Raw genomic sequence first — 20,866 nt, forward strand, 5'->3', positions numbered from 1 at the left:
AATGTATGTGCAGATGTTACACCTGGCCTTCCTAGTGCTGCTTTATGGGAACCGGGGCTCAGGAAACAGAGCAAATGATAATATTCTGGCTACTGCTATTACTATGAGTAATAAACTGTACTTGCCTTCTGCCAGCATCCATGAACCTGTGGCAGGCTAACTTGCTAGCCTGCAAGTAGGGTAAAGTTTCAGACTCTTCCATTTTTGACAGGGGATGGAGAGTTCAATGCAGAGGTCAATAAACTGCAGCCCATGGGCCAAAGCCAGGCTATTGCCTGTTTACTATAAGTAAAGTTCTGCTGGAATACTGTCACCCATATCTGTTTACTTACATCTATAGCTGCTTTGGGGCTACAATGGCAGAGGTGAAAAGTTGCAACGAGATCGTATGACCCACAAACCTTATAAAGTCACCATCTGGCCCTTTAAGAAAAGGTTTGCTAACCCTTGATTTAGTTATTTATTTCATACAACAGAGCAAAATAAATTCTAAACTGGTTAAACAAACTGTTAAAAAAGTACAAACAGGAGGAGGATTGAGGAAAGACAAAGGAGCAGGAAGCAGCACAAATCTGTCTCCGCAACTGGACATGAATCTCAATCTGCCTGCTGTGCTTTGTCTTTGACCCAGGAGTCCTGGGTCCTCCACCAACATCTATGAAACTCTGCCAGGTGACTTGTTGGCTTGTAGCTTGAGAGAGCAGACTCTCCACAGTTAACACTAGCCCCTGGCTCCTTTGAGCATCTCATGCCACAGAAACAAATTTTGTCAAGAACCAAGGGGATCTCTGGAACATCTCTTTAGTATTCTCATTTACAGTAGGAGAACTTCAGAAAAGCTTGCAGAAGGGGCCAGTACCGGCTCAAACTCTTCATTGACAGAATCACACACCTGATAAGGAAGCATTACTGATAGAGCACAGAGGAACATGGCCTGCCCCGTGGAAGAAGGAAGGTATAAATACCAACCATGACCAGTTGACCAAGTGTGAATATGAGCAGAGTTATAAATATACACATTATCTTCCTTGTTTGGATATATATAATTGTTTCTCCTCCCCTCCAACTGTTTTATATAAGATGGGTCAGTGGTGGTTAACCTTATAATGTCATCCTTAGGTTAGAGGATCTCAAAAGAGAGTCTCAAAAAGAGGATCTCAAAGGAGAGGGTGAGTACATCCTTCCTTGCATGAATAACAGTTGCAACAGGTTAGGCACACACAAATGTTTTATTTATATTATGGATTGAAAACATAAATACAGGTAGAAGGGTGTGTACAGATGCTGAGTATCCAAAGAGGTAGACCATGCTGTTAATCCTGAGTCCTGTGCCTGCGCTTCTAAGCAGGGGGTAAGGAGCCCTAACACCCTATTTCTCAGATTCCCTTGCCCAAGGGGTTCTGATTTAGACTCCACCAAGAAGAGGCATTTATGCAAGATTTAGATGGCAAGAAAGGAGAAACCATTATTCCTCCCTGGCAGCAGCTGGCAGACACAAGGGCATACAACAAACACTGAGTCTGCAGCAGCTTCCAAGCAAGCTCCTGGGAAACATTTGCTTTAATGTTGCCAGCATCTCAGGTCACTTCCAGCAGTGTCCTGTGAGTCCAGCACTTTTCGACTTTCTCAAAGCAAGCAGTTCTCTCTGACCTTCACTACCCCAAGCCTTTCAGTGGCTTTGTAAGCAGTCAGTTAATTTACTTTATTAAATCTGTTCTTGCTAAAATACCCAGGATGGTTTCTGTTTTCCTGACTGGTACACATGGGTAGGATTCAGTCAGGTGGAGATCAGAGCAGGGAAGAGAAGCAGCACATGATGTATGAAGGTTAAAACACAAAATAAAACTGAACAAGTAGATCAGAACTACACTAAGTAGGGTCTTCCTCGGGTTCAGGGCTTTATATAATTCATCTGACAAATGTTTACTACATGCCAGGCTCTGTTTTTGGTATTGGAAAGAAAAACAAAGACTCTTAGGTTGGGGAGGACCTGAAAAGGGAAGGGAGGAGACAGACAATAAACAAGATATAATCTATTAAGTGGTAATAATTGCTATGGAGAAATTCCAAGCAGTGTAAGGGGATAGGAGGGGAAGGTTGTTACTTTATATCAGGCGGTCAAGGGAGAGCCTCTCTGATAGAGGCTCACTGAGCAGAGATCTAAGTGAGCAGACAGAGACCAAAAAGCCACAGAGGAGTCTGAGTTCAGTGTATTCAGGGAACAGCACGAAGGCTAGTAAGGCTGGACCAGAGCATGGCAGACCAGACTGAGTGAGATGGGAACCCCTGGAGGTTCTGAGAGAAAGAGTGAGACATCTGGCTGCTGTGTAGGGAACAGACAGTGGAGATGACAAGAATGGAACCAGGAAAAGCAGGCAGGAGATGACTTAAATAATAAAAGGGATACATGACAGTGACTTGGACCAAGGTATAAGAGTACAAGAGGTGAAAAGTAAGTAGTTGCATTCTGGATATATTTTGAAAGATTTGCTCACAGAATAGATGTGGGAGGGTAAAAAAACAAACAAACAAAAAAACAACAGAAGAGTATAAATGACTCCCAGGTTTTTGGCCTGAGCAACTGAAAGGATAGCACTGCCATAAACTGCTGGAGTGAAGACTGAGGGGAACAGATTTAGGAGAGGATTCAGGAATTCCGTTTCTGACACATTAAGTTCAAGATGCCTATTACACATCCGAACTGAATACTGAGTAAGAAGTAATGAAGAGCCATCATAGGCTCTGAAAACGGAATGGCTAAATGAGAACTGAACTTGAGATTAACCTGGTTAACGTCAGATAAATTGAGCGGGGGAGGGGGAGGGCATTCACTGGAAGCCAGAAGTAGAGGGAAAAAAGCTACCTGCAACGTTCAAGAGGACAACCTGAACTTCGAGGCTGGCAATGAAAATGGATTGGGGCAGAGGTTCTCAATGGGGCCAACACTACCCCGGGGGGTATTTTGGAAATTTGTGGAAATACTTTTGTTATCAAAATGGTTGGGAGGCCCTACTGGCAAAAAGTAAGGGAGGGGTCAAGTGTTTCACATCTCCTGCAATGCTTAAGATAGTCACACACACACACAAACACACACACAAAAAGTGTCCTTTAATCCACTTCCTTTCAAATGACTCACCAGACCTCCATACTTGTGAAAAACCTCTTATAATCATCCAAGCTTAGATTCCAACTTCATTTTACCAATGAAGTATCTTCTGCACATGTTACCATACACTGAATTTTCCAGGAATGCAGCTATTATGTAAAATGAGGAAAGAAAACACTTTCTTTGATGCAAAGCTTTTATAAGAAATTTCAGCATTTTGAAAAACCATGTCACAGAGAACAATGCTGTTTCTAGTATTTAAGTCACCAACACAATACCTGTATCCCATGTTACATTTGTAGGTGTCACCTATAAATACATTACAGAAGAGATTTGAGATGCTTTTGGTAGACTTGGAACCAAATATTAAGTTAACAGACATATGAAATGCAGGATTCTCACTAATCAAAGTTGTTTAAAAAGTTAGTGTGGTCATTTTATGTATTAATTTTTATAGCACAATGATGAGAAATCTATCTTGCAATAATTATTTGAAACTGAACTTGTTTATTTTGGGAGTGCCTGTCATCTTTAAATCTTACTCTGAAAGTGTCACCAGAGGTCCACCTCACTTCCCTCAACCACTCTTACTACCAGTTCTGTTTCCAATCTACCCACACAGATCAAAGGAACAGAATAGAGAACCCAGAAATAAACGTACGCTTACACAGTCAACTAATCTACTAAGGAGGCAAGAATACACAATGGGAAAAAGACGACCTCTTCAGTAAATGATGTTGGGATTACTGGACAGCTACATGCAAAAGAATCAAAATCAACTATTTTCTCTCACCATATACAAAAATAAACTCAAAATGGATCAAAGACTTAAATGTAAGGTCTGAAACCATAAAACTCCTAGAAGAAAACATAGGTGGCATGCCCTTTAACATCAATCTTAGCAATATTTTTTGGATCTGTCTCCTAAGGCAAGGGAAACAAAAGCAAAAATAAACAAATGGGACTGTATCAAACTAAAAATCTTTTGCACAGTGAAGGAAGCTATCAACAACAAAAAAAGCAGCCTACTAAATGGGAGAAGATATTTGCAAACAATATATCCAATAAGGGGTTAATATCCAAAATACGTAAAAACACATACAACTTAATAACAACCACCACCAACCAACCAACCTGATTAAAGAATGGGCAGGGGGGCTTCCCTGGTGGAGCAGTGGTTAAGAGCCCGCCTGCCAATGCAGGGGACATGGGTTTGATCCCTGGATTGGGAAGATCCCACATGCCACGGAGCAACTGAGCCCATGCACCACAACTACTGAGCCTGCACCCCAGAGCCCGCAAACCACAACTACTGAAGCCTTTGCGCCTAGAGCCTGGGCTCTGCAACAAGAGAAGCCACCGCAAGGAGAAGCCTGCGCACCACAATGGAGAGTAGCCCCCGCTTGCCACATCTAGAGAAAGCCTGCAAGCAGCAACGAAGATCCAACGCAGCCAAAAAAAAATAATAAAAATTAAAAAATAAAGAATGGGCAGGGGACCTGAGTAGACATTTTTCCAAAGAGGAAGTGCAGATGGCCATCAGACACATGAAAAGATGATTAACAACACTAATCATCAGGGACATGCAAATCAAAACCACAATGAGATACTACCTCACATCTTTCAGAATCACTATCATCAAAAAGACAACAAATAATAAGTGATGGAGAGGATGCAGAGAAAAAGGAACCCTCATGCACTGCTGGTGTGACTGTAAACTGGTGCAGTCACTATGGAGAACAGTATGGAAGTTCCTCAAAAAAATAAAAATAGAACTGCTATATGATACAGCAATTTCACTGCTGGATATTTACCCAAAGAAAACAAAAACAGTAGTTGGAAAAGATATATGCACTCTGATGTTCAATGGAGCATTATTTACAAAGCCAAGATATGGAAGCAACCTTAGTGTCCATTGATAGAGGAATGGATAAAGAAACTGTGGGGGGGGGGGTGCGCACGCACGCACAATGGAATATTACTCAATCATAAAAAAGAATGAAATCTTGACATTTGCAACAACATGGATGGACCTTGAGGGTACTATGGTAAGTAAAATAAGTCAGAGAGAGAAAGACAAATACCACATGATCTCACTCATATGTGGAATCTATAAAACAAAACAAACAAACAAAACAAAATGAAAACAGACTCACATACAGAGAATGGGTCATTGCCAGAAGGGAGAGGAGAGAGGATGGACAAACCAGGTGAAGGGAATTAAGAAGTTCAAACCGCCAGCTACATAATAAATACATCACAGGAATATAATATACAACAGAAGGAATATGGTCAACAATATTGTAATAACTTTGTAGGGGGACAGATGGTTACTAGACTTATCGTGGTGATCCTTTCATAACGTATGCAAATGTCAACTTATGTCATATATCTGAAACTAACAATACTGTCACTGTATTTTCATTTAAAAATAAAATAATTTTTAATGCTATCTTATTTGTGCCCATAGGATTTTAATTTATGGAGGTGACTGAGTGCCAACATAGGCCAATGCTATTGAAGGAATATATTACTTACATATCCCAAGAGAAGGGTGCACACCACACCACACAGGGTTTGTTCAGGAGACAGAGGAGCGAGGGGGAAGCCTGGGCCAGAGCTTTTACTGGGGTTTCCTCAGGAAAGGAAAGGCAGAGCAAAGTAAACAGTGCAGGACTGGCTAGTATGAATTATTCCAGTGGGCTTTGAGCTACAAGGCTATCTCCAGTTTTCTGGTAGCTGGGCCTGGGATGATTTAGGACAGGGAAAATATTAGCTTGGTATGTGAGAGAGTTAGATAAGGAGGTAGCTGAAAGCTACAGATTCAGAATTACATATGAAAGGCATGCTCGAGGCAAGCTGCTGTTAATCTTTAGGAATTGGCCCCGGGGAGGGGCAGTCTCTATACGACTGCAGAGCATCAAGAATGCAGAAAATAAGAAATTACAGTTCATGTAATTGACCCTGTGGTGAAGAGATGACAAACAGACAAATATAGAATCTAAGAAAACAGAACAAATACAAACAACAGAAATTCACAGGCTGATCCTAAAATGTATATGGAAATGCAAAAGGCCCAGAAGAGGGGAAACAATCTTGAAAATTAAAAAACAACACAGAGAACTTACACTGCATGATTTCAGACTTATTACAAAGCCAGAGTAATCAAGACCATGTGGTACTGGCTTCAGGATAGACAAACACATCAATGCAACAGCATAAGAGCAGTCCAGACACAGGCCTACCCATATAGTTGACTGAATTTTCTACAAAGTCCTAAAAGTAATTCAGTGGTGGAAGGAAAATCTTTTTCAACAAATGATACTAAAACACCCGAATATCCATATAGGGGGCTGGTGGTAGGAAGGAACAATCTTGACCTTTACCTTATACCATTCATAAAAATTAATTCACAGACCCAAACATAAAAGTTAAAACTATATATGAAGCTTCCAAAAGAAAACACAGACTATCCTTGTGACCTTAAAGCTGACAAAGATTTCTTAAAATACAAAAAATATTAACCATACAAAAAAAATGATAAATTGGACTTTATTCAAATTAAAAACTTCAAAAGAGGGACTTCCCTAGTGGCACAGTGGTTAAGAATCCACCTGCCAATGCAGGGGACATGGGTTTAAGTCCTGGTCCAGGAAGATCCCACATGCCGCGGAGCAACTAGGCCCATGTGCCACAACTACTGAGCCTGCACTCCAGAGCCTATGAGCCACAACTAATGAGCCCACGTGCCACAACTACTAAAGCCCACGTGCCTAGAGCCCATGCTCCGCAACAAGAGAGACCACCGCAATGAGAAGCCTGTGCACCGCAATGAAGAGTAGCCCCTGCTTGCTGCCACTAGAGAAAGCCCGCACGCAGCAAGGAAGACCCAACACAGCCAAAAATAAATAAGTTAGTTAATTAATTAAAAAAAAAATTTAAAAGATACCACTAGGAAAATGAAAAAGGAAGCCACAGACTAGGAGAAAATAATCATACTGAACATCAGGCAAAACACTCATATCCACAATATATAGAGAACTCCTACGAGTCAATAATATAAAGTCAGACAACTCAACTTGGGTAAAATATCTGAACAGACACTTCACAACTATGAAAGGCCAATATGCACATGAAAAGGTGCTCCTCATCGTCGATAGTCATCAGCAAAATGTAAATTAAAACCAAAATGGTACCACTTCACACTCATCAGGAAAAAGATGTGTAATCCCACATGATGATGAGAATATGTAGCAACTTTCATAAATTGCTGATGCAAGTATAAAATAGTACAACCACACTGAAAACAGACGGGGAGTTTCTTATAAAGTTAAATGTATACCTGCCCTACGACTTAACAATTCCACTCCTAGGTATGTACCCAAATGAAATCGAAACATACGTTCACCAAAAAAACCTCTGTAAAAAAAACACATTCATAGCCGTTTTATTCATAAGAGCCAAAAACTGAGAACAACTCAAATAACTATCAACAGACTGAAAACTATGGTATGCTCATACTACTGAATAGTACTCACCAATAAAAAGGAATGAACTACTGATACACATTACATATGGATAAATCTCTGAAACCTTATGTTGAGTTTAAGAAGCGACTTGCAAAAAGCTACACATTATATGATCCTATTCATGTGAAATTCTACAACAGGCAAAACTAAACTACAGTGATAGCAACGAGAACAACTGTTGCCTGGCTGTGGAGGAGGGGGTATTGACCAGAAATGGGCATAAGTGAATTTATCGGCGTGAGGAAAGTAGTCTATAGCTTAATTCAGGTGGTGGATAAGGGTTTTTACATCCATCAAAATATGCTGAACTTGGACTTCCCTGGCGGTCCAGTGGTTAAGACTCCACGCTTCCAATGCAAGGGCCACGGGTTTGATCCCTGGTCGGGGAACTAAGATCCCACATGCCATGCGTCGTGACCAAAAGGTTAAGAAAAAGCTAAACTCTTAACTAATTCATTCAAAATCATTACATTTTATTAAATGTAAATTATACCTTTAAAATGGTAAATTTGTTGCATATAGTAGCCATATAAAAGTTGCATAACACAGAAATAATATTTGAATAAAAACAAATACCTTTGTCCACCTGCAAAGCTTCACCCCAGAGTGGCTCCCAATCAACTGATAACCTGAATGAAAAAACAGGGAACACAAAGTTGGACTGATTCAAAACCTCATATCAAAAAGTGATTATAAAACTGTAGCAAAGTCATTTTTCTTTGTTTAAATAATGATAGACAACAATCCAATGCCACTAAGGTTTAACTCACCAGGATGATAATACAATTTAAAAGATGTATGCATCTAATAACATGGACTCAAAATACATAAAGAAACAATAAGCTAATCCAAAATCACAGGGAGATATTTTAAGATCTCTCAGTATATAACAGATCTCACAGATCAAAACTCAATAGAGCTCTAAGATCTGAAGCAACACAGTAAACTCAATCAAGGACATAGAGAGCACTGCACTCAACAACTACAGGATGCACATGTTTTTCAAAGACCCAAGAAACACTTATGAAAATGAACCATGCACTGGACCATACAGCAAAAACAACTAACAGTATATTTCAATACAATGAACGACTGGGGAACTGTCATCAATAATCTTCAAAAATAAATAAAGAATCAGATGGGCAACAGGAGATTAAAATAAATATTGCCCCCAAAAGTGGGAAAAATCAAATTCTAGGAACCTGACATAAATTCTCAGCACCGCTCCACAACCTATTTAAATATTTTGACCCACGTAAGACACGAAAAGCATGGAAAAGCCACGCCAAAGCAATCACATTTCCTTATTTTAACAAACTAGTAGAGCAAACAAGTAGAAAATTCTGATTTCAGAAGACATTTAATAAAGTTTCTCATGAGGCTTCAAGTAATAAGCCACAATTATCATGAGTCTCTTGCGCAAAAAGACTCTTGACTTGCAGATAAACGAGGTAAATGGAGAAATACAGTCTGGATGATGGCATAAATGGATAAGTGGCTGGTTAAACATCCATATTCATAGGGTGATGATTAATGGAACAAAGTCAATTTGGATTACAAGTCTCTAGTGGCAACATTACAGGGCTTTGTCTTCTATCCTCTTCCACATTTATGTAAACATCTCACATATAAATAAAGCACTGCTTATCTACTTGAAGATGGAACCGAGTCCAACTGATCAGCTAATCTCAGATACAGAATAAGCATTTAAAAGATCCCCAGAGAAAATTCTAGTTCTTTTGGACTCCTACATTATATGTTGCTCATACCACTATCATAGAAATCACACTGTATTATATTAGTTCTTTATATCTTTCTCTCCCAAGATACATAGGATTCTACAAAATTCTGCATTTAGGTAGGTATGAAAAGACTGCACAGTATAGGATGGAGAGCCCTGTAGCTGACCACAGTACACACAACGCAGTTACTAAAATTGCAGGGTAGGATTCTGCTTGTAACCAAGATGGAGTAACAGAGTAAAGATTTACTCTCCCACCTGAAATACCAAAAGCTGAACAAAATACATGAAACCACAGTTTTCAGAATACAAAACATCAGGCAACAAAGGAAGATGATCCAAGAGAGATGGGAAACAAACAAGGCTGAGTCCTACCATTACCCAAGCTTACTGCCTTGAAAGTTGCCACGCTGTGCAGCAGGGAGAGATGACACAAGCAGAGCTCAGTATTCTCCCCAAGTTGAGGACACGGAAGTAGAGAGGGGAGCCCCTGTGGCTAAAGTTTGCAAGACTGAGTACTGGAGAGACAAAAGCTACACAGAGATTGAACTCAAGGGTCTGCAGAGGATTCCTGTAAGTACTTGCTTGAGTACTGCTTAGTGCATACGTGAGAGAAAAACTACCCAGTAATGGGAAGGAACCATCTGAAAAGATTAAAGGCATGCCTGGTACTCACAGCCAGCTGGGAACTGTGCCTGTTCCTACCAGTCAGACAGAAAACCTCAAGATTCCAAGGCACCGGGCAGAGTACACAGAAGTGTTTTGCCTCAATGGTGGGGGAAAAAATTAGCTGTAAAGTGAGCCAGCTCTGGTCTCACCCAACAAATCATAAAAGCAAGATGAAAAGGCTCAAGCTGTTTCCAAGTAATTTATCTTCATCCCAGAACAAAGTTCAAGAATGTTTATAGGAATTCAAAAATATCCAGTACCCAAAAACATAAAATTAGAGCTGGCATACAATCAAAGATTACCACGCATGCAAAAAAGATAGGAAAACGTGATCAATAATGGAGAGAATAAACCAGCAGCCAAAACTGACTCAGAAATGACATAGATGTTAGCAGATAAGGACATTAAAAGTTATAGTTGTATTCCATAAGCTCTGAAAGTTAAGTAGAGACATGGAAGATAGAAAAAGACCTAAACTGAACTTCTAGAGATGAAAGCTACATCTAAGCTGGAAAAATACGCTGGATAGAATTACTAGAAGATTCAACTTAGAGACGAAAAGATTACTGAGTTAAACTTGAAGACAGCAATAGAAACTATCCAGTCAGGTAAAGCAGGACAGAAAAAATAATTTTAAAATATGAAAAGCACATCTGTGAGCTATGGGTCAAATTCAAGTGGCCTATTATACATGTAATTGGAGTCCCCAAAAAGAAGAAAGAGAGGGGGTGGCAGAAAAATATTTGAAGAAATAATGTCCAAAATTTGTCCAAATTTGATTAAAACTATACATCCACAGAACCAAGAAGCTCAACAAATCCCAAGAAGCATGAAGAAAACTACACTGAGACATATTATAATTAAAATCATTCAAAATCAGTTGTTAGAAGAAAATCAGGGGGTAAAAAACATTACATTTGAAAGGAACGAACAAAAGACGACTGCAGAGCCCTCATGAGAAGCACCGTGATCCAGCAGACAGTGGAAGAACACCCTTAAAGTGCAAAAAAGAAAAAAACTGCCAATTCTAGACACATCAAAAAACTAAAAATCCTTCAAAAATAAAATTAAATTAAATAACAAAAAAATCCTTCAAAAATGAAGGCAAAAGAAAGCCTTTTTCAGATATACAAAAGCTGAAAAAATTCATCATCAACAAACCCACACTACAAGAAATGCAAAAAGGAGTCCTTCAGGCAGAAGGAAAAGGCCATCAGACAACACGGACTTATACAGAGGAATGAAAAGTACCAAAAGTAGTAACTACATGAGTCAATATATAAAATTTTTTCCTAATTATTTAAATCTGTAATAGATAATTGTTTAAACCAAAAGAACAGCAATTTAGTACAGGGCTTAAAACATGTGTAGAAGCAAAAGGTATGAAAACAATTGCACAGAGGTTGAGGAGGGCAAAAACAGAAGTACTGAAGGTTCTTCCACTTTACGTGAAGTGGTGTAACACCAAGTGAGGATATACTGTGATACAGGATAGTATAAAACCTCAAGCAACCACTAACCACTAAGCAACCACAGTGCTATAGCTAATAAGCTAACAAAGGATGTAAAACAGAATCATCTAATTTAAAAAACTATCTAAAAGAAGGCAGTAAAACAAGAGAAAGGAAATCCAAGAACACGTGAGACAAGTAGAAAACAAACAGCAAGATGACAGATTTAAACCTATTATAAAAATCACTTTATTCCTATATGAATGAGACTTAATTTTGCATCAATACTGACAAACTGAACAGTAATCAGAAGTATTAAATATGATTTGATGTAAAAAAAAAATCACTTTATTCTACTCTAATGAAAAGGGATATAGGGCTTCCCTGGTGGCGCAGTGGTTGAGGGCCCTCCTGCCGATGCAGGGGACACAGGTTCGTGCCCCGGTCCGGGAAGATCCCACATGCTGTGGAGTGGCTGGGCCCGTGAGCCATGGCCACTGAGCCTGTGCGTCCGGAGCCTGTGCTCCACAACGGGAGAGGCCACAATAGTGAGAGGCCCACGTACCGCAAAAAAAAAAAAAAAAAAAAAGGCATATATATTTCTATGTAAAAAAATCTGTATATTTTTGTCTGTCTCCTCTAATAAGCTGAGAGCTCCTTGAAGGAGATACGTCAAGTATCTTAAGTTCCTCTGCATTGCCGGAACTGTCACATAAAAGGATCTCAATAATTATAGAAAGAGGGAGGGAGGGAAGGAAGTCAGTCTACTCACCCCCAGTTTATTACTCTTTCTTCTACAGGAAACCAATATCATTCGTTCATTCAACTGCAGCCTTCTTCATAAGGTAGGACCACAGAAATCCAGATATACTTCTACATAAAACACTTCTAATTAACCCAGCCTAATATCATATGAGGTTTAATAATTTCCCCTTAATAAACAGTGACGTGTAAAGAATCCAATGATTGCACCTTCCATCTGCATACCTGAGCCTCAATGATGGTAAAGTACCATCCCAATAAACCAAGCAAAGAAGAACCCTTGCTGGTCCAGGCAGCCAACACACAAGTGATCCACAGAAACAAGACCGTGACTCCTTAAACAGCTACAGCTGCCACGACCACACAGCAGCTGAGCCAACTATAGCGGGACTTCCTTATCTTTGTTCCTCCTGGCAATCCCTATTTTATGGTCCCTCTTTTAGAATGCTTAAGAGTGTAGAATTATAACAGTTCTTGAGGACTTTCACCTTGTTTAGTAAGGGCTTCTCGGAGAGCAGGAGTTATCATAGCTCTTCTTTCACTGGCTTCATTCTTCACTGTGCTCCTGATCAAACTAGTTTCCCCTTCCTGCCGCTCCTTTTCTCTCTGTATTAAAATGAAAAGAATGAAACCCAGAATTGGTAATGGGCAAGTGAAATAACAGCACGACAATCATACACACGTAGCATGGATAAAAGGGTTCATCACGAACCACACAGCCCATAAACCTGTTCTCTTCCAAGTGATCACATTTCCAGTCACACACTGCGCTAAAGACACACAAGGGGCTTTTTTTCCCCCAAAAAAAGTAACTACATATTCAAACACATACATCCACAAAACATAAATCAATAATCCACTTATCTAGATGTCAAATAGTTTTCACAATCTGAGCACAGACAGCTGCCCAACTTCAGCAAGTTATTTCTCTAAATTTCAATTTCCTCACCTGAAAAGAGAGAAAAGGAATATCTATGGAGCAGAACTGTGTTGAAGATTAAATGAAACAAAATTACCTGGCACAATGCCTGATACATAATAGGACTTCACTAAATTATAGTAGTGCTGGTTATAACATCTGCAAACCCCAAAAACAAGTCAAAAAATTGCTCTGAGCTGCCCAGCCACCTGCTCAGAACCCAAGTCACTCCACCACCTCCACCTGTAGCCCCAAAGGCTTCTTACAGAAGATCCCATGGTGAAAATCTGTCTTCAGTGATAGAAATAAATCTGAAGGATAATATAAAACTGTGTTTCCTTTTGACTTTGGCCACTAGAAAATTCACAGCACAACTCTGATCACTGTATCAGGCCTTGCATCATCCTTGTCTTATATTCTGTCAGTGACGTCATATTACAAGATGACCACCATTCACCGTTCACATTGATTTCTTCCTCTCTTTTTAAATCTCATTACATGTATATATATTTTAAAGTTACCTCAATACCTTTTTGGAAGACGGTTAAAGTGCTAATTAATCATTTTGAGACAACCCACAAAGTCTGTGTTACACTTCAGAGGAGACATTCATCAGATCTTACTGCAGAACCAAAATAAGTCACCTGAGCAGGAGCCCTACCACCGAGCCCTAAACTACCCTCAGTGCCTGTCCATTTTCAGTGTCTAGACCCCAGTGAATCAATGAGCAGACTCAAAACAACGCCCTTTCTACCTAAAAATGACAACACCTCACAGATGACATGATGTGTTGGGTCTGTGTCAAACTAAAACAGAAAAAGGAGGATGATCCATGTTTGAACCTGGGCAGGAGGTGAATAGGGATTTGCTGTCCCACCAGGGACTTCCCTGGTGGCACAGTGGATTAGACTCCATGCTCCCAATGCAGGGGAACTGGGTTCAATCCCTGGTCAGGGAACTATATCCCACATGCATGCCGCAACTAAGAGTTCGCATGCTGCAACTAAGGAGCCCACCTGCCGCAACTAAGACCCAGTGCAACCAAATATTTTTTTAAAAGAAAGAAAAAAAAAAAGAATCCTATGGCTTGTTCTTTTTTTTTTTTTTTTTAAGTCTATTTCAGACCTAAAAGCAAAGATGTGAGCTTGAGTTCCAAGGAAGTCTTGTGGTGGAGCAAAGTGAACTAACCTTGACCTTGAGAGCATTTAAATGTCTGAAGTAATTCCGAAGCAAGTTACTGTAATTCCCTACTAATCATGCAAGAATTGATAGTAGGTGGCAACATCTGCCCTCAAGGGGTTCCCTGGTGGCGCAGTGGTTGAGAGTCCGCCTGCCGATACAGGGGACACGGGATCGTGCCCAGGTTCGGGAAGATCCCACACGCCGGCGGAGCGGCTGGGCCCGTGAGCCATGGCTGCTGAGCCTGCGCGTCCGGAGCCTGTGCTCCGCAACGGGAGAGGCCACAACAGTGAGAGGCCCGCGTACCGCAATAAGAAGCCCACGCACCACAACAAAGACCCAACACAGCCAAAAATAAATAAATAAATTTATTTTTAAAAAAAAAAGAATGGCCATGGAACACTGTCAATGTCCCAACACTAGAGAAATTATCTATTATAAAATGTGAGTGCAGCTACTCCAGATTCAATCATCTGGACACATAATTCACATGGAAAGAGAGCAGCGGCTATGATTAAAGGTCTTGGGTATTCAGGGCAAAATTTTATCATTCTTTCCCTCTATGACAGTTTAGTCCTATCTTGCATATGCAGCAGTAACTCCATTTCTGAAAAGAAATACAATGGTTCACAGCACTCTCCAAGGAAGTGCAAAGCCCCATTCAAATTCTAATTCTAATCTCCTATCTGCAGACATTTTCCCGTTTGCCCAGAATATAACAACATAACAACTGACATAGGACCCGTGTATTTTTATTTATTTTTTTATAGCCATTACATAGTCTAAGCAGAAATAAATGAAGATCCCAGAACTGGTCAATCTGGATTCCTTCCTCTCCTGCACACCCATTGGGCAACGCGTGACCAAGTTCTAAACTTTTAATTCTCAACGTATGGGTTCTCTCCAACCACAATGCCACTGCTTTTGCCCCCAGCCTTGGTTTCACCTAAGGGACAACTGCAATAGCCCTGTCTCCAACCTTCCACCCCTCCCCAACTCCCAAACCCATCACACTTGTCTTGAAAGAAAACGCATGCCCTCTCCAAGCTGCTATTTTCTGATACGCAAAACGGAAAACTGATTATAAGCTCACTTCCTAGGCACTTAGGAAAATGACTATAAATAAGTGAGAAGTTCTTTATAAATAGACGGAAATATATGAATCTGCTGTAATAATGGGAGCCAAAAAGTGGTACCAATTCTCTTAAAAAAAAAAAAAGAAAGAAAAAGATATTATACAATATCACCGAATTCATTCTCACACCTTCATCCCAGAAACCACAGTACCACCCCAATATTGCCTAGGATAAAAACAAGACAAAAGGGGATTTGTTAAAGACTTTAAGGTAAAACTTCCACCTAGTTGGTTAAGTGCCAACCTTGGGGTTGAAGAGACGTCACCTTACATTTGAGGGTGAATTTAACACTTAAAGCCTTAAAAATAATTATGAAAGGAGAACCAGCTTCATGCTGTTACACTGCAGTACTATGCAGCCTTATAATCAGAACTGGACACACCAAGCTCCTTTTGTAGACTGAAATGTTTCTCTGGTGAGTAATTACCAAGCATCCACCTTTATTTCCAAAACTAATGATACTGATACCACTGTTCGTCTGCTTAACCAGAACATGCTGTGGGGAGTATTTTAGCAACATTTATTTACTGCAGGAAGAAAACAAGTAGCAATCTGCTTTACATTTAGAAGCACAACACGAGAGAAACAGAAAATAAACAACCTAAGCCTTGGCAGGCTCTTCCTGACTCCTTGTTCTCTCACCAAACTCCTCAGCTTCCCTTCTGGGGAAGCAGCAAAGGGGAGTGAGACAAAGAGATGGAGCCTGGGCTTGGTCCCACCCCATCCGACTCTGGACAAATTGCTTTGCTTCTCTAAGCTTGTGTCCTGCCCTGTAAAATGATAAAGTGGAGGTGACAGTACAATACCAGGGTCTTTGTGAGGACTGAATGAGATTATCTAGTGTACTTGACTGCTCCTAATCGTCTGAACCTACCCTGGAGCTCTCTCTCCCCACACCTCCAGCCCACTCATCCTATTCAATCAATTCACATTGCTTCCCACTGCCTTTAGGACAAAGCTCACACTCTCCTGACAGAGGATGAAAAGGCCTCCAGGATCCTGCCCCTGCCTTCCTTCTCTATTTCACCTCTCCACACATCCCCACCGCACTCCACTCTTAACATACTAAACTGCTTAGAGAGTTCCCCAACCTTGCCATATTCCCCTAACACCCCATCCCCTCAGCACATGGCATGTGCAACGTTTCAAACTCTAGCTCTCTTGTTCTCAGTTCTCACTCCCACCCTTCAAATTCTCTTTGGCCCTAGAATTACTGCCTTGCTGCAGAGGGAGGGGCGTAGAAACTATGGTGGTGTTCTAGTCAGACCAAACATATCCCATTTGAAGATATCTCCTTAGACAATAATCGTTTATTAGTTATCAAGGACATACTATGTGGCAGGCAATAAAATAAAGGCTTTAGATGGATTAACTTATTGTATCTTCAAAACAACTTTATAAAGCAGTTACTGTTATCGTCTCCCACTCTAGCACACAGAGTGAAATAACTTGCCCAGACACACAAGCTGAGATACTGTGACACATGAAAGTTAGTGAATATCATTCAAAAGAGGTCTTACAGTAGGAGTGCTCTGGCCCAACTCTACAGCTGATGCTTTTAGGTATTAGAGCGTACTGCTTCCTCTGCAGTAACAACTAAGGCAATTAATGTGATGTAGAATGATGAACAGGCAGAAAGCAGCTCAGGAATCTGCCTGGATGGACCCCAAAGAAAATGCTCCCCGGAGATACGAAAAAGAAGAGCCAAGCAGTAATAACATCCATCACTGAATTTTAGTATACTGTCTCCAATATCAAATGAACACACAGGACACATCTGGAAACCCTGCTGTAACCTAAAAATAATGAAAAGCAAAAAACGGGGCCGTTATTTTCATGCTGCACTGAAGTTGGAAATATATATATATTTTTTCCCCTAGATCTGATGATTTTATGAGTGATTTCTATGAGAAACCTGAAATATCATAAGCCAGCTGCTTAAAGTTCATAAAGTCCAAAATCATTTTATTTCAAAAAATAATTTACATGGACATCCAAATTTTTCCTTAGTGCTTTTTCTCCAGTGCCCTCTAATGGACATAAGAGGAAAAAGCAAAGGAAAAAAATGGACCCGCAAACTATTCCAAACTTTTACAGTACATGTGAAATTTGCTGAAAGTACATCTTGTGTGTTCTCAGCGCGCACGCACACACACACACGCACACACACACACACACACACACACAATGTTAGCAATATGAAGTGGGGATGTGTGGGCTGTGGTTAAGCATTGTACACACATATCAAACGTCACATTATACACCCTAAAAAGAAACCACATTGTACAACCCAAGTACATAAAATTTTATTTGTCAATCATATCTCAATGAAGTTGGAAAAAAAAATTGTCCCAAACTCTTCACCCACTACAAATAAAGCTATAAATATCTTCTCTTAACTTGGAAGATCCAGAAATCTACCTAAATCAGGCATCTCATGCACTGAAATCTATCCCATTTCAAGACAGTTTCACCTTTTAAAATCACTCAGATTTTTATTAAGAGTCATACAATTATATATTTGCTTTGACCCAGTATCTCAACTTGGGGAAAATATAAACCAAGAAAATATCAACACTCTCTTTTAAGTAAAAAAGGTCTCAGACCAGTGCTAATTACAACAGCAGAAAACCTGAAAACAGACTAAATGACCAACTCTAGCAGAATGCATAAGCAAATTTAAAATGTCTAAGCATATTTATTTCTCATTTTAATCTCTCAGGCTCTCAGAGACTGTAATGCATTTTCACGCACAGTTCTTATCTGACTCTCAACAACGCTGTGAGGAAGGCAGAGGTTACGGTCCACGTTTCTCAGACACGGGGATTAAGGCCAGAGAAGATTAAGCTTTGCCCTAAGAGTGCCAAGTTACAAACTGGCTGGCCCAGGCCCTGAACCTACATCCCACAAACTTGTCATTCTTAACAGCTCCTCTGCCAGGGCTTCTAAAATACAAAAGCTACTAAAAGTGACAGCGACAACACTAACACACAGACAAAGTATTAGGAAATAAGTAACAAAATGCTGCAACAGGAACAATCATAATTTTAAATTCGGAAAATAATTTTGGATTCTATGGTTTAGTTTTACACTCATAGAGTATTTTTGGGTTATGATCTCTACAAAAGGAACCAAATATCCCAATATAAGAACGGGCATAGGACAGTGTGTAGTAAAGAATTTGGCCCTGCCCAAAGAGGAGTCTGGCCTCTCCCCAGTTCCTGGAAAGTAACCTCTAACCCCCTGGAACTTCCTGAGTGTTGGGAGTATCTTTATTCATGGTGGGCCCTTCAGAGGCACTTGACAGTTTATGCTATTAGGGTGACTCATGCCAAATTTGGGGGGTACTATGCTGTAGGCTGGATTCAACCCCATGGGCAATCAATCAATCAGGTATGCCTACATAATGAAGCCCCCATAAAAACTCTGGACACCGAAGCTCAGGTGAGCTTCCCAGGTTGGCGATGCTCCACGTGTCATGTCACGCATCCGTGCTGAGAGGGTAGCACATCCTGAGGACAATGAATGAATGCTTCCCAGACTCTGCTCTGTGCATCTCCTCCTTTGGCTGCTTTTTCTGTACCCCTTCCTAGCAATGAACCGTAATCATGAGGGTGACAGCTTTCAGGGAGTTCTGTGAGTCTTTCTAGCAAATGACTGAATCTGAGGGAGGTTTTTAGGACCCCCCCCAAACTTGCAGTTGGTGTCAGAAGTGAAAGCAGTCTCAGGAACTGTGCCCTCAGACTTTGTAGTCTGTCTAACTCCAGGCAGACAGAAAGAGATGCTTCACAGGAAAAAAATACATTCAATCTCACTCAAAATTAAAGAAATGCAAATTATTATTTTTTAAGGTTATTATTTTTCACCTTTCAGGTTGGTAAGATTTAAAAGATTGAGAACACCTGGGGGTTGGCAAGGGTTTAGAGAAACAGGCATTCTCATCTCTCTCTTATGCAGTAAGAAGAAATAAAAATGTTTTCAGCTTTTTACAGGGCAATTTAGAAATATCATCAAAATTATAAAATTCTCTTTGATCCAGAAATTTCAATTTTACAAATTTACTCAAGATAAATTTATCAGTCATGAAAAATATAAGAGCAAGAGTGTTCATTATAGGGAGTTCCCTGGTGGCCCAGTGGTTAGGATTCAGTGCTGTAATTGCTGGGCCCAGGTTCAATCCCTGGTCAGGGAACTCCCACAAGCCACGTGGCACAACCAAAAGAAAAAAGAAAAAAAAAAAGTACAATTCAGGAATTAAAATAGGTTTTTTTTAAAAAAAAGAGAGTGCTTATTATAGAAATCAGGAAACACCTAAATGTTAATCAACAAGAGTCAAATAACTATGGGACATAATTGTGGACTACTACATAAACATTAAAATTAATTAGGCAGATCTCTATCACAGGACTGGAAACCTGCCATGTTAAATGGAAAAAAGTAGTCTGTAGACTTGGAGTACAAAATTATTCTGTGTAGCCAAAAAAACGAAGTTATACCAAAATGCAGGTGTGTTTGTAAAGGCAGTAAAATACCTGGAAGAATAGTGTCAAAGTGTAAACTGCACTGAGCTGTGAAAAGTACATTTAAGAAGAATAGGGACAGGGGACTGTATTCTTTGAGTTTTTTAAACATATGTAAACAGGGTATTAAATTAAATGAAACTCCAAAGAGAGGGTCAGATCAAGTTATAAATTTTCAAAGGATGGGACTTCCCTGGTGGTCCAGTGGTTAAGACTCTGCGCTTCCAATACAGGGGACATGGATTCGATCCCTGGTCGGGGAACTAAGATCCCACAAGCCATGCAGCACTGCCAAAAGATAAATTGGAAAAAAAAAAAAAATTAAATTTTCAAAGGAAATATCTGAGAACAAGTTTAAGAACTTGAAAAGTGCCTCCCTGACATCAAGGATGTGAAAGGGTAGAGAGTACGGAGATAACAAGAGAGGAGTTTTGAGGATTTCTTCAGAGAATATTAGAAAGGTATTTTGAGCTCCTTCATCTGCCTCAAATGAAGAGATGTTTGGGGGTGGAGGGCTGTGTTCTCACCTCAAACCCCAGGAACCTCAAAGAAGCCGCTATGTATCCTCTGCACTCAGACTGGTGAATGCCTCCTGCCCAGGAAATCCAGAGAGCAGAAGGCCTGACTAGTTGCTTTAGCAAGTGAGCACTGTTGCTGGAGAGGAATCAGCCTGTGCTCCCAGAATAAAGAACTCAGGAGCATTCCCTTGGGAGCGGGGTAGGGGTGGGGGAGATCTTCGATCCTGACCCACTGGGCAACCAGAGAGAACAGACGAAAGACCTCAAAAGAGGGGAAACCAGAGGCACAGGGCCCCGAGGAAGGAGTGAGGACCAACGGAAGCACACTTCTCAGAG

At 40.3% G+C, this 20,866-nt stretch overlaps 1 protein-coding gene and 1 non-coding gene across 4 annotated transcripts in view; one reads left to right on the forward strand and one right to left on the reverse strand.

The window, feature by feature from the left end:
* LOC137206838 (S-adenosyl-L-methionine-dependent tRNA 4-demethylwyosine synthase TYW1) overlaps positions 1–20,866 on the reverse strand; it is a 206,152-nt gene that overhangs the window by 155,003 nt on the left and 30,283 nt on the right. For all 3 annotated transcript variants that reach the window (XM_067705974.1, XM_067705973.1, XM_067705972.1), the window contains exons 8-9: positions 12,747–12,864; positions 8,212–8,264 (exon numbers count right to left, since the gene is read on the reverse strand). In XM_067705974.1, the coding sequence (XP_067562075.1) occupies positions 8,212–8,264; positions 12,747–12,864 (171 nt within the window). The remainder of the gene's footprint in view (positions 1–8,211; positions 8,265–12,746; positions 12,865–20,866) is intronic.
* Positions 19,614–19,684, forward strand: TRNAY-GUA (transfer RNA tyrosine (anticodon GUA)). The gene has a single exon. It is a non-coding gene; the product is annotated as a tRNA-Tyr (tRNA).

Source organism: Pseudorca crassidens, chromosome 15, assembly GCF_039906515.1.
Source record: "Pseudorca crassidens isolate mPseCra1 chromosome 15, mPseCra1.hap1, whole genome shotgun sequence".
In the NCBI taxonomy this organism is placed as follows: Eukaryota; Metazoa; Chordata; class Mammalia; order Artiodactyla; family Delphinidae; genus Pseudorca; species Pseudorca crassidens.